This window comes from Papaver somniferum, chromosome 10, assembly GCF_003573695.1.
Source record: "Papaver somniferum cultivar HN1 chromosome 10, ASM357369v1, whole genome shotgun sequence".
NCBI classification, from domain to species: domain Eukaryota; kingdom Viridiplantae; phylum Streptophyta; class Magnoliopsida; order Ranunculales; family Papaveraceae; genus Papaver; species Papaver somniferum.
In genome coordinates this window covers 56,423,497-56,438,591 of record NC_039367.1, presented here as the reverse complement: position 1 = coordinate 56,438,591, position 15,095 = coordinate 56,423,497, and the positions used below count along the sequence as shown (strand labels likewise).

Below are 15,095 nucleotides of genomic sequence, written 5' to 3'. Positions count from 1 at the left end.
GCTCAATGCACTAAGCTTAAGCAAGCTTACTACCTCAAGCCGACCTCAACCTCTGTGGAAAACAAAACAAAACAAAAGGGTTAGCCACATCCCAGTAGAAAGATAACGAAACGATAGCAAGAGTTCAAACAATGCCCAAATACAAATAACGATAAGATATCGAATAAAATAAAGCATAAACAATGCGTGAAGTTGTTGAGCATATCCAAATCGAAGTATCAAAGGCCTTGTAAGCCAATACGCAATCGAAATCATCTTAAACCAGTGAGTTCGCAATAATTTACTGTGACGGTCCGAATAAAAAATTGTCGTAGTTTATCAGAAAACTAACCTATCGTCCCAGACGATCTTCCGCAAGTCACCATTAATGTGGATTGCCCCTTTTGGTCCCGACAAACTCATCAGTAGGGTTCGTAACCAAGAGGATGCTCAACGCAGTTCACAAATAGTTCGCAAACATCGTTAAATACGAGTATCGAACAAATCATCAACAAATATCAATTTATAAACCATTGAAGCAACTTCCCTTAACTTTTCCCACATTAAACAAGATCATGAATACATTTAAGTATCAAATCTTAGAGTTGGGCATAAACTCAGAATCAACAAGTTCATTCAAACCACAGAGTTTGCACGAAAAGATCGTTTTAAACCACTTTCATACAAAAATCATTAGTGAAAAGAATAAAGTCAATAACTCAAAGAACAAAGGAAACATAATGTAAGATAGGAACATAATTTTTTGAAACTTCAGTTTTGACAACCTGTTTTCAAAGAACTCTGTAGAATTCGTTACTCAACGAAAATGAGTGTTTTGGATCATTTTGAAGAAGAAAACATAAACTTCAGATAAAAATTATATGGAGAATCAGTGAGTTGTATATCTGTGTCAAAGTATTTCAGCAAAACAGGACAGAAATGGCGTTTCTCAGAAATTGCAGTTTTGACAGTCTACATTCAAAAATTCGTACAAAAATCATTACATAATGGAATTCAGAAGTTTTGGTACCATTAGAAAGCTGAGAAACCCCAATTTGACATAAAAATGATGACCAAAAGTAATAAGGTTCATAGATATGTTTAAACATCTCAAAAAAAACATAACAGATGTGCAGTTCTTCAGAAATTTCAGTTTTGATAGTCGGCAATCAAAATTTCGTGCAAAATTCATTATACAATGGAATTTAGCAAACTTGGTCTTGTTAGAAATCTGAGAGACTCCTCTTTGAAATAAGAATAATAACCAGAAAAAAAATCAAAGTATAAATATGATTTGAAAAGTATCAAATACACATGACAGTGACCAAGTTCTTCAGAAATTACAGTTTTGGAAGTCTATAATCAAAAATTTACCCAGACTTCATTACTTATCGGCTTCAGAAATTACAGTTTTGGAAGTCTATGATCAAAAATTCACGCAGACTTCACTACTTATCAGAATTCGTTGATTCTTAGCTAGTTTTAAAGATGAAAAGATACTCTTTCATATAAAAAATACAACCAAAAATAATAATCAAACGAACTGAGTAAGAATCTATCCCAAAAACAGGGCAAAGAACTGTTTCAGAAATCCTTGAATTGCTTTTAAATTGAGTTTCAAGAGAAAGTAAAGATCAATTCCAATAAATTAAGAATACCCATGGATAATTTTTGTAAGTCAAATACTCTAAACATCAAATTGGATGAAAGCCTTAAATTTTTCATGAACCCTAGAATCAAAATCAATAAGAACAATCATGAATTCGTTTATGACGTCACAAATCCATCATACAGAGTTTCATAAGAGTATAAAGAAGCGTCAAATTCCACTAAACATGAAATCAGAGATTCAAAATCATGAATTTCAAAATCAAAACAATTTCAAAGAAGAATTCCCCCTACCTTTTGTGTACCAAGAGCTTTCAAAATAACCAAATCGAATTAAGGACCAAAAGATTGTAAATCAATCTTCAAACAAGTTTTGTGATAAAATTTTATTTTCTTTTTGCTGTAGGAGAAAGAGAAAGACCTGAATTTTATCGAATTTAGGTGTAAGCCTTATCGTATAAGCTCAAATGATGAAAATGCCCTTCTTTCAAAACAAACAAGACACATACCCCTTATCATGTGTCGATTTGTCGCAAATTCGAGTTTAAAAACTCTATTAACGTCCGTGCACGCTACGAGCAGGCTCACACAAGGAGAAATATAGTTTCTCAAGTAAAACACAACTAGGTTTCACGCTTCACATTGCGCCAATCGTAGTCTTCCAATCCAAATGGATTGGGTTCGCACCCTAATATTTTAAGAAAAAGTACGCGGGTATTACATTTGTTCTCTCCTTATTAATCACAGATCACCTCTCAAATTAGCAATTATGTTGTGGGCCTCTCGAATATAATTGAACATTGCGTTTCATAATCAGGAAACTATTTTCTTAGCGAAATCCCATTGAAAGAAGAAATTCAGAATATCATATCCATTATGAATCAATGGGGGACCACCCTTTCATTCCTTAATTTCTAAGATAGCAAATCCTCAAACGCCGACTGATTTTAGGCCCATCATCTTAAGCATTTCTATTTACAAGATAATATAAAAGATATTAGCTAACAAGATAAACATATTCCCAACAAGATAATCTCCTCTATCAATCAACTTTCCTCCCAGGTAGACAAATCACAAATAATATTATCATAGCAGATAACACATGAAATTATATACTCGATGAAAATCCCAAATCCAAAAAAGGTTTTCTAGCCCCTAAATTAGATTTTCCAAAGTATTAGATTGGGTGGAGTGGATTTTCATTGAAAATACCATTTTATTATTCGGTTTCAATTCTTCATGGGTAAACCTTACTACCCGTATCAATAAGTCAAACACAGAATTGACATAGTTTTTCTTAACCAGAAACAATTGAAACACGATAATCAATCCATATAATCATAATGGAAATATATCAATTGCACCGAATTTCGTTAAGCAAAAACAAAATATCATAAGGTGTCGAACTCGCAAATAATATTTTCTACTTCTCTTTACAGTAGCAAGTAATATAATGAAAGCAAGTTCAGTCCCAATGGAGGTATGAAGCAAATGTTGTTATGCAAATACTCTTAGCAAGGATGATTATGATGCAAAAGTTCTGAAAATCACAAAGTTGTATTCAAATATGAGATGAAATTGTTTGAGGATTCATTCTCAGCCACGGAACATAAACCTAATTGACATATAACTACGTTCTTCACATTATCTGGTTACTAACAACCCTAGAATAATTAGTACGCTCAACTATTCCGTCATTATCTCCTAAGTTCACCGGGCACGGAAGCACTCGACTACCGGGTTCTACTTACCAAGTTACCTAGAAGTACACTCTCTAGGTGTGACTTAAGCAAGTGTTATAAGTTTTATGAGATAAGGTTGCTCCTAGTGATAAATTCAAAAGCTTGAATTACCTACTAGTGTCAATTTCTACACATATGTACTTAGCAAAGTCACATCATCAATACCCTTATTTTGCTACCTATGTTTATAGTTTCTAGACAATTACGGGCCGAAGAAATTCTAAACTAGCAATAGAAGTATGAGTTAATCATTCAATTTCGAACTTAAACAATTAACACATAACTCATAAAAGATATTTGCATAGTAGAAATCAAACAATAACAAAAATAATTGCGAGAAAACCAGTTATTGCATATCAATTACAAATCCATATTCCGGGCGTTGAAATCACCCCTAATCAAAGATTGTTTTAGCTACTCAATAAGTAACTAAAATGCTCACAGGGCTTAAAATCAATAAAAATGCTCAGAATATTTCTCACCTCGTTTTCGAAGACGACTAATTTCTATTCACGAAGGCGGATTTGGGAGAAGCCAAAAATTTATTATACATCTTAACCAATTTCGGAGACAGAACGGGTCAAATGGTAAATCTGCAAAAATTTGGGATTTATTTTTACCTCCACATCCATCCAAGACATGGAAAAATAATTAGAAAAATCCAAAAAGTTATGTTGATGACTAAAAATGGTAGATATTTGGGCATCCCCACTCTTTTTTGACAAGAGTAGAAAGGAAAACGTTGAACCTCTCCTACAAAGATATTACTCCACCCTACAAGGTTAGAAATCTAAATTTCTCTCTCAAGTGGGGAGGATGGTGCTAATAAAATCTATTCTTCAAGCCTATCCGACATATTAAATACAATCTCTTGCACTGCACAAAGAAACCTTAGACCGAATTCAAAGGAATTTCTGGTGGAACAAAGATGGGGTCAAAAGACAAGGAGGCTTCATAAAAGCTTGGGACGGTATCTGCAAGCCCGTTTCTCAAGGGGGATAGGAATTAAAAATCCACATCAATTCAATTTAGTTCTTCTCGCCAAAGTTGTCAGTGGACTCATATCTAAACCAGATCAATTATGAGTTCAACTCCTAAAAACCAAATATTTCTCATACTCAAATCATCTATAATTCTCTAGAACTTCTAGCCTTCTTGGATTTGGTATTAAAAAAAGATTGAACCTTATTAAATGTAATTTCGTTTGGAAAATTATAAATTGAGCTTCAACTAAAAATATGGGAACATAGATGGATTCTAATGCCGACATAATCCCAAAACCGCCTGAAAGATTATACTAAATTCCAAAATTGGTTCAAAATTTAATAACACTAGAAGATAATTTGGATCACGGAAAATTAAACGAATTCATTGCCCTGGACATTAAAGAAAAAATTCTTGCGACAGTAAGCAGGGATAAAGATAAAATCAAATGAAGATATTATTGATCGGGAGTATTTCCATTGAAGAATATTTATTACTTTCTTATAATATAAATCAGGACCAAGAGAACGATAATATGATTAATTTTCCGTGGTAGAAATTATGGAAAATTAAAATAATTCCAAGGATTAGATTATTCATTTAGAAATTAATCCAGAAAACTCTATCAACTTCTAGTAGACTAGCGGCTCATATATATCTCCACTATCTTTTGAGATTGTTTGATCTACAATTCCCAAGTTCAAGAAAATGAACAACATCTCTTCGGGTTCTGCCCTTTTGCTAGAGCTATTTCGGGGGTGTTTGAAAAATCATATCCATATCCGACAAGTCTGATAGAACATATTAATAGGTTTTTGCAATCATCGCCATCCAAAATTTCTATGCAGGTTTGCTATATCTCAGAGGAGAAATTTTACAAAACCCAATTGGGCATCCACAAACTCCGATTAGATAACATTTATAAACACTGCTTACAAGAAAGAAAATTTATCAATGGGCTTCAGGTATATTCTGTATTCAGTAGATCAAGAGGAGTTTATGCATATCTCAGTGGGTTCGGAAAAACCAATGACATCAGTTCATGCAAAAACAGAATCGTTGTTAAAAGCTACCTCTTGGTTAAGAATTAATATTCTATCAAGTGTGTCAATTGTCATAGATTGAAAAGTCGTAGCTGATTTTATTAGTAGAAATGTAAGCACATTTATTCCTGGGAAGTTGAAAACACAATGGTAAAAGTTGAAACAATTCTCGAAAAACTTCCTCACACTAAGATAAAATATAATAACAGAAATCATAATCTAACGTTTTCGGTAGAAATGAAATTGTTAACTTATTGTATTATATCTTATTGGTTTATGAAATTTAACATCTTCATAGGAAAAAAAATTACTAGAAACAGTATACACCAATTTTTCTTTTATGCATGTTTTTCCAACCTTAATAAATTTTTGCTTCCTGTATCAGATTATCTTGCTTCAGAAAACAAAAAATCAGATTATCTGGCTCCGTCCGTCTCTTGGTGCCTGGATAAAAGGCCTAGCGGTAGAGAAACAAATAGAGAGAACACAGCTTATATGCCATGTAGGGCGATTGCCCCACTGGCACAATTTACTGTAAGACCACTCTTGGTCTCTCAAAAGCGCGGGAAACCAGCTGTGCTTCTTTTGGTCGGATTGCAGGAAACTAATTGAGTGTACATTAACCTAAGAATCATACACTTCGAAGTTCTCTTTAAGAAGGAATGAAGTGATTAGTAAGTTAAAACCTCTCCTTTACAAGCATTTCCTTGTTCAGTTAACATCTGATGTCTATTCTCATGTTAGGGTTTGCCTTGTTTCTCCCTTTTGTGGTCACCAATTCTGGGTACCTCTGTTTCTTTCAATTAGGTTTTGATTGGATTTTTGTCAGTTAATGTATTTATTTAGATTGGTTTTTTTTTTCGAAGTTTTAATTGAATGGAAAAATGAGAACTAAATGAACAAACTCAACCTGTGGGGTTTCTGACTGTGAATTGAATTTGATATTGTAGACTTCATGCCCTCTAGGGCCTCTGTTGTATCTGTATCATAGGGATGCTGTTAACGGAGGGGCAAAAATGATAACAATTTCGCTTGTGGGATATGAGAGAGGACTGCTTTGCAGTTTGATAGTTGTAGGCTATTTATGATGATGTGGATGGCATGCTTGGTTGGATTAGCAAAGTTAAGTTGCCTAATTTCAAGGTTCAGATCACTTTGTTTACCTGATGGCTTGGTTAAGATTGCTTAGAACAGGAGGCGTTGGCATGTAACATGTTGCTGGTGGTAAACCTCAAAGACGAAAAGTTTTGATGCCACCGAATATATTGGTAAGTTCTCTCATTGGGCAGTGTGGGAAAGGGGTAGCACTAATGTGGGCTCTCTTAAAACACTGATGCTGCCAATTCTTGTATGATTCATATGTTTAAAGTCTTCTCGGGTTATAAAAAGGAATTAGGCGTCAATGTTGGGAACTGTGCTTAAGATCGGTGGGTTTATAGGTTCATTCTAGCCAAGAAAAGCTATGGAGTGACTTCCTTTCATGTATTACTGAATGAATTCCTTATTGTTGCATATGGTTCCTTTGTTACGGATGACTGGTTGAGAATGAGAAGCCGTGTATGAAGGTTAGTCTGAACATGATCCTGCTTCCCTGCCTAGTAAGTAGCCTTCACTCGACACTAAAATCTAAACTCATATCGTAATAGATAGACAGTCAATTACGAACACCTGCTAAGACAAGCATGTCTTTAAAAACTAATTGCTGGGGCTAGTGACTTCTTTTGTGAATTTGGTTGTGGATGGAATTCAAGCAGTGAAGACAATCGATGTTTGGGAAATATTAGATACCCGATCAAGGGGATTAATGTTCTAAAAGCTCATGGTCAAGGTGCAAAGAATAGCTATTTGTTGAAGGGTTATGCTCTCAATACTTGTCGTTCTGCTCAGGGAATGCGAACTAGAGTTTCCCCTGCATGAATTGCATGCCTTGATTTTAATCTTCAGAAGATGAAGATGCATATTGGTGTCCAAGTCCTGGTCAATGGACCAAGGGAACCTGAAAAAAATTCAACGGAGAGAAGCTGACATGACAAAGGAGCGCATTGAGAAACTATTGAAAGCGGGAGCCAAAGTTGTTCTAACTACAAAAGGAATTAATGATGGCACTTAAGGACTTTATAGAAGCTTGGGCAATTGCAGTAAGGTGTTTCACAAAGAAGATTTGCGTCATGTTTCTAAAGCAACTGGCGCCACCGCGGTCTTCATGTTTGCTGACATGGAAGGAGAAGAAACATTTGATCCATCAGTCCATGGATTTGCAGATGAAGTTGGAGAACAACACATTTCTGAGATGATGTTATTATGATTAGAGAGACTAAGAGCAATCTTGCTGTATCGTCACTCCTCAGAGGTGCAAATGACTACATGCTCGACGAGATGGAAAGAGCCTTGCATGATGCTTTGTGCATTGTCAAGAGGACCCTTGAGTCCAATGCGGTCGTTGCTGGCGGAAGTGCTGTCGAGTCTGCATTATCTGTGTATTTGGAGTACCTTGCAACAACTATAGGATCTTGGGAACAGTTGGTAGTAGCGGTGTTTGCTGAAGCTCTTCTGATCATACTAAATGTTCTTTCTGTAAATGCTGCATAGGATGCCACTGAGTTGGTTGCAAAACTTAGAGCTGACCACCATACTGCGCAAACGATGGCAGACAAGCAGCCTCTTTCAAGCATGGGTCTGGATCTTACAACGGGAACCACACGCAACAATCTAGAAGCTGGTATTATTGAACCCGCAATGAGCAAAGTGAAGATAATACAGTTTGCAACAGAAGCAGCAATAAAGATTCTTCAAATAGATGACATGAGCCAAGCCAAGTTACCAAAGAACCCAGGTTGGAACTCTTTCTTCACTATTTGGACACTCTTCCAAATGTGGCTTTACCTTTTAGGGCTCTATTTAGTTTCCTTGAAATAGAACATTAAATTTTAGGAATTTCAGGATTGATATAGTAACTTGGTTTTAACAATGTATTTTCTTAGGAAGCATAATTACTGCCCTGGTTGTGCGCGGTATTTTTGCCAGGTCTTCACTCTTCACTTTTAGGGGACACTGTAGAAAATGCCAAAATAAGCATGTCACCCTTTGCGAGGTATGAGTTATGTCAAACTAACTATGTCAGTCAATTGACCTTATCTTATCTCGTACATATTTCCGTTTGTCTGGTGTAACTTCCGCAATGCAGATCCTTAATTTTAGTTGGAAGTTTGACTGCAGCTGTAAATAGATGCTTTACTAGAGGCTAATATTGGGTTTCCTGGTTTAGTAGGGTTTGCTAGGGTTGGAACTTGGATACAGTATAAAATAAAAAGATAAAAAACCCTAAAGCATCTTACAGCAGATGTTCTCTATGAGATTATTGTTTTGAGAGAGAGGATATATCACCATACCTTGGAGACACATTTGAACACTTGAAGAAATTATTTTTCAGGAAGAAGTTCAAGTGTATCTCCAAGGCATGAGGTTTATGTCCTCTAAAAAATCCATCAATATCCTAAATTCAGATAATCCTGTGAAGAATTTATATCCAAAACATTGAATTAAACCATTACATGAACCTGAAAGTTATTGAACATGAGAAAGATTTTAAATCTTCATTCTATCTTTCAGATTCATGTATAGGTTTGATTTCATGTAATAGAGGATATTTAACCAGTTAAAGTGTCTCAAAGGGTGAAGAATTCATATCCTAAACATTGAATTAAACCATTACATGAACCTGAAAGTTATTCAACATGGGACTGATTTTGAATCTCCAATTTATACCTGTCAGGTTCATGTATAGGTTTGATTTCATGGAATAGAGAGGATGTTTGTGTAAGGTATAATTTTCTTTTCTCTCAAAAACTTATTTTCTGAGTTGGATTGATTTTAACAGTACATGGGTAGTAATATATTGTATTGGCTACTTTGAACCTGTGAAATAAATGTTTAAATTTGCATTTCTTTGATTTTTGATTTACTGTGCTAGATCAAGTTGTGCCTATATACACTGATTTCTAATGTACCAGGATTGACTTCTACTGCAGTATGCTCCATAATAGATCAGCTAATGGATTTTCATTGAGATCTTTAGATCCAAACTAGATTTGAGCCTTTCTCATCTTCACACTCATTTAAGCCTTTTGGGATTAATTTAAGATAGCTTTTGAAACTGAAATATTCTTTTCTTTAATGGAGTTATAAGATTCATGTGCATAGGATACCGAGTTACATGATGCTTAGCAGTTACGGATTCACAGATGCTAAGTTTATTCATTGGTTTTATTTTCTCCGCCTGCAGATTTTAATCTTCATCATTTTAAATCCTGTAGGATCAATTCAGTGGACAACAGTATTGTCATTCGCTGATGCAGCAGCCACACTTGAAAACCAGAATATATGAGCCACATCTTTGGGTTCTGCCCATAATCACCTAGAACCATTTTTCAGTATTAGAAACAGAGCCCACATCCATTATGCTCTGTACAGTCGTACAGAGCCGTGAGCCGTCTCATACAATAGATTCAGCCATTGATTGTGAATAAAAAGTTCTGTTGGAATATTTTTAACATTTTAATTTTTAAAAGTATCTGAATCATTTCTAAAATGCCAGTTTTCTTTAAACGGAAGAAGCGACACTTCCCCCAACTCCACCCCCTTCCCCGTTAGGTGGCAGTGATCTTAGCCCTTGAATTGGAGTTAACAGGGACCTTTTGCGTGGCATCAAACCACTATCCATTTGACACCTAATGGGGAAAGGGTGTGGAGAAAGACTAGCATTTTCGTGTTTAAACCTATGCAACAATTTATGTTTTAAAAATAAATAAATTATAGAACCGTTTGAAAATCATATCTGTTTTGACATGTATCTTCATATTCGTCCATATTTAGTCCGATTTTAATCAGTATTAAATTAACAAGAACAAATGTATCACCTTTTTATGCTTGTTAAGGATTTGATGAAGTAGTTATTACGATACGATTATATGTAGGATTTTTTGTCCCAGAACAACTTTTTTCCAGCGACGATAACTTTATAATAAGTGTAAAGAAAATCGGTGTAAGAAACTGTTCTAGGACAAACCGATTCTACATGTTATCTATTCGTGCCTATTACATCAGACACCCTTTCAAGATTTATTTGGTGAATTTCTTTAGTTCTCCTTATAAACCATTGTGATTTTTCATTTGTCTCCAATGCTCTTCCGATATAGTCCGATTTTAATGGACATTTAGTTCAATACAGCCAAGCCAAAAATACTAACAAGCTAGCTATTTTTAGAACCGTTTTTCGGGGACCATGGTTTTTTTGTGGGGACCATGATTTTATTTTGGGTAAAACATTAGAAGTAAATTTAGGTCACCCCTTATCTAGATATTTATATCAATACCTAAATTATCCTCCTGATTAATTTTGGGTAATGATTAGTTAGTGTTAATAATAGTTACTGTCATGATTAGTAAAATGATTAAGTTAAAGATAATTAGTGAGATTAAAAAATCGATGTTTTTTTTTAAAAGAAGTAGAATTATTGAGAGAGTAAAGGTAGAGAAGATGAAGAAGGAAAACATGAAAAACAATCGATTTTACCAACCACAACCGGAGGAAGAGTATTTGGGTATCCAGGTATGCTTTAAACTTAGATAATGTTGGTTGAATTGCTCCAAATTTTCAAAAAACTGTAAATTTTTAGAGTAGATTTGGGCTTGTTCGGTTACCTTATGTGAAGAACAGGTTACCGAACTCATCTGAAAGTGTAGTTCGGTTACTTTTTCCAAACACGCAGGTTACCAAACCCGCTCTTTAATGGAGGTTTTTAGTCGTTCGGTTAACAGACATGTTACCGAACTTTGTTTATAGGATTTACAGAGTAATGTTCGGTTGGTTCGCAAACTTTAACCCAACAACAAACCGAACTCCACATGTATGCAATTAGTGAAGAGTTCGGTTTGTTAAGATTTTTTGCGAACAAACCAAACATTGTGGGACAAGTTCGGTTAAATTGAAACTCAACATAGTAGGCAAAATAGCACAGTTCGGTTACATTGGATTTTTTTCTTTCTTTTTGTAATATAGGTAGAGTTCGGTTACTATATAGTTTTAGAATTTTTTGCGAACCAACCGAACAGAGTAGGCAAAGTTCGGTTAAATCATAACTCAACATAGTGGGAAAAATAAAACAGTTCGGTTACATTTTTTTTTTGTATTATGGGTAGAGTTCGGTTACTAATTAGTTTTAGAATTTTTTGGGGACCAACCGAACACGATATATTGGTATTCAATGAGGAGTTCGGTTAAAACTATTTTTTGCGCTAAGTTCGGTTACGAAAAATTAAATTCGTGATAACCGAAATGTTCTTCGTGTTCTTGGTTTCAGAATGTTCGGTTACAAAACTAGTTTTTTTAAAACTATTCCTAACCGAACATGCCACTTTAACTTCCATTTAAACCATATTTTGATGATTTCTACTCAATTTTCCCAATCAAAGAACCAATTAAAAAGATTGATGAGTTTTTCAATCGAACGAGGAACGTCAAGGAAAGAGAGAAGAAGAAGAGAATAATTTTTTTTTTCAAAACTAAAAAATTTCGATTTCCACTCCCATTTTTGATTTTGATTTTGATTTTGGTTAATAAATTCATTTAGATTAGATGTATATGATTAGATTTATATAGTTATTAAGTTAGTTTTAATTTAAATTAAAATAAAGGATAAATGTGTATTTACCTAACTTTAAAACATCCCTTATAAATATAGGGAAGTTGGCCTAATAAGACCATGGTCCCACAAAAAAAAAAGCATCCTCCCTAAAAAAAAATGGTTCTATTTTTATAACTGATATACAAAAGTTTGGTGGCTCTAACTAATGGCTAACATCAAATTTGTCAACAAAAAACAAGCTGTTTCGACATGGGCCATTCTTATTGGTGTGTTAATAAGGCTTTTCTTCCTTGTTTCTTTTTCTTTTCTGGCAAAGGACCAAAGGTGAAACAAGCTAAGCCCAGTACTTTTTCTTTCTTTTTTTGTATATGGTCTTCGGTTTATCCTCTCTGCCGTGTAGATGTAATTGTTGTTGGTGGACAGGTGATGGCTGATGAGTACTAACCAAGAACATTTTAGTGCTTTTGCTTCTGTTACTCATATAGTGCTTTTGCTTTTGTTACGCATAGATAGTATTTTTATCTCTTCACCCTAGGTATCGTTTTCTGATAGATAAATTTCTAGCAGACAATTTGATCAGCAATCGACTCTCAACCCTTGATATCCTTTTCTCTTAATTACAGGTTTGTTTGTTGATTGTTGCACTTTTGTCACTTTATTTGAGTGCTATGATGGATCCTAATTTTGCCAGGAACTGCAGAAGAAATTATCATCTCTTTGATCAGCAATCGACTCTCAACCCTTGATATCCTTTTCTCTTAATTACAGGTTTGTTTGTTGGTAGTTGCACTTTTATCACTTTATTTGAGTGCTATGATGGATCCTAATTTTGCCAGGAACTTTGCCAGGAACTTCAGAAGAAATTATCATCTCTTGTGAATAGAGCTGGCTGCAAACTCAATGTTGTTAATAGCCTTGCTTTGCTTAGGCGAGACACCTAAGATCCAAGGCCATAAGAGTTTGCAGAGAAGAAGAGCCTTAGTGTCGGAGTTTGACTCCATATGCGTCCGTTTGTTTGATCTTGTAGAACAAATTAATTGGATTCCATGATAACAAAAGGGTGCCGCTATGCAGTTATATACCTGTCTATGTTATGATATGTATATACTTGTATGTAAATGATGGAAAACTCGATTCACAAATTTAAATTTATAAAGAAATGCTTACAGTACTACAAAAAATAAATATATGGCATCGGAATTTTGATGTTTGGTTTGTAAGATAGGTGCTCGTTTGATTTTCTCCGCTATTCAAGTGGTGGTGCTCTTACGGGTCTACCACCGTTTTCGTTGATATTCATACCGTGAAACCGTTTCTATTGAAAGCCGTACTACTTTCCAATTCCACCGGCCATTATTTTATTTTTATACACTTTTATGGAATTCATCTGTATTGAGCAATTTTCTTCGAACTAGTAATTAAGGTATCCTTCCTTCCCAATAATCTGCATTTGTTCGAAAGCGTATCATATTGATTTGAACTAAAAAGAAGTTATAATTACACCTATAAAGTGCCTACCGTCTGGTGGTACATCTGTCGTATGGTTGACCTTTGTGTAAGTGGTGGATTGTATGATGCATATCATAATGGATCGCAGAAATATCCCCCAAGTACCATGGTGTCTTTATTTGTATGGTGATGAAACAGACGAGTTGTTTTTTTCTATTTTTTTGAAGATAAGTAGATTGATAAGCAGAAAGAAGCTAATCATTTGATTCAGTCTCATCTGTAGCAAATTCTGATTCAGTCTCATCTGTAACAAATTCAGTGTGAATTGTTCTTCTGATGACTGAATCTCTTAGATTAGTTTCTTATGGAAAGTTTACAACAGAGTTACTAGGATTACATAATTCATAAGCTTTTCAGTATCAAAAGCAATTGAAGAAATTAAAAACAAGGGAGATTATTCTAGCCAAGAATGTTGTCATTGTTCTTCCTCCTATTCTTTGCTAAAAGATTAGCTACTCCGTTAGCTTTTCTGTCTACGAAATTGAAACCCAAAAAGTGTGTTAAACTTGCTGTTTGTTTCCTGACTTCCTCCAATATTGTCAGACTTTTCCATTGGATTGCTGAATCTTGTCCTTGTAAGTACTTTATGATTGCTTGGTTGTCTCCCTCAATGACCAGATGTTGTAAGTTGTTTGTGATGGCCCAATTTGTAGCTTGCAGCAGAGTTAGAGCTTCTGCTTCTTCAGCAGTGGAAGTTCTGAAGATTCCTGATACTGCTCCTTTGAAATTTCTTGTCCAGTTACGAATCACAAAACCAAACCCTGCATTAGTATTTTCAGAAGTCCAAGAGGCATCACAGTTTATCTTAACAGTGTTCACTTCTGGGAATTGCCAGTAGGGTATAGGTTCGATGTGTCTGACTTGTGGTTGAGCCAAGGTGTGCAAATGTGTTGGATGCCAGTAATCATAGTGACATGTTATGTCCAAAGCAAGTTGTTCAGGAGTTCTGGACTTATCCTCAAAGATTCTAAGACACCTCTCTTTCCATATAAACCAACATTTGGTTGCAGCAAGAGCCATAGAGATTGAATTCATATCCCCGGTTATCCATTCATTATATTTATGCAAAAAATATTATTATGAGAGTTTAGAGTTGGTGTTACTTCCTGTGAGGTCGTTGGCTGAAGATTCCAAACTGCCTTTGCATAATCACAATCAAAAAAGAGATGATAAGTAGATTCAACAACACTATTACACTTGTTTTCAATAGACCTGATCTTTTGTCTAGTTGGTAATGCATCTTGTAAGCATTTCCATATAAACAATTTGATCCTTTGAGAAGTATCCATGGCCCATAATCTTTTCCAAAACTTTTTAGTTTTGTTAGAGATTGTGTTAGAAGGATTAGAAAGTTTTGCATACAGAATTTTAACTGAGAATTCTCCATTCTTAGTTAATGTCCACCTTAGTTTGTCCTTTTTCAGGCTTCCCTCATTGGTAGTGTATAGTCTAATTTTTTTGTAATCTCCTGCACAGTTGAGTTGTCAAATAAATAATGTAACAGATCAGTGTTCCACTTTTTTTGTGTTTGAGTCAATGAGCTCAGACACAAGTGTTATAGTTGTGTTTCTGGAAGGAAAGGACTC

At 34.8% G+C, this 15,095-nt stretch overlaps 1 protein-coding gene and 1 pseudogene across 1 annotated transcript; one reads left to right on the top strand and one right to left on the bottom strand.

Moving 5' to 3' along the window:
- Positions 1-4,016: 4,016 nt before the first annotated feature.
- Positions 4,017-8,601, top strand: LOC113315664 (annotated as a pseudogene).
- A 5,307-nt stretch (positions 8,602-13,908) lies between these two features.
- LOC113315663 lies at positions 13,909-14,544 on the bottom strand. Its single transcript, XM_026563924.1, has one exon. The coding sequence runs from the start codon at positions 14,542-14,544 to the stop codon at positions 13,909-13,911; it is 636 nt and encodes a 211-aa protein (XP_026419709.1).
- Positions 14,545-15,095: the final 551 nt, after the last annotated feature.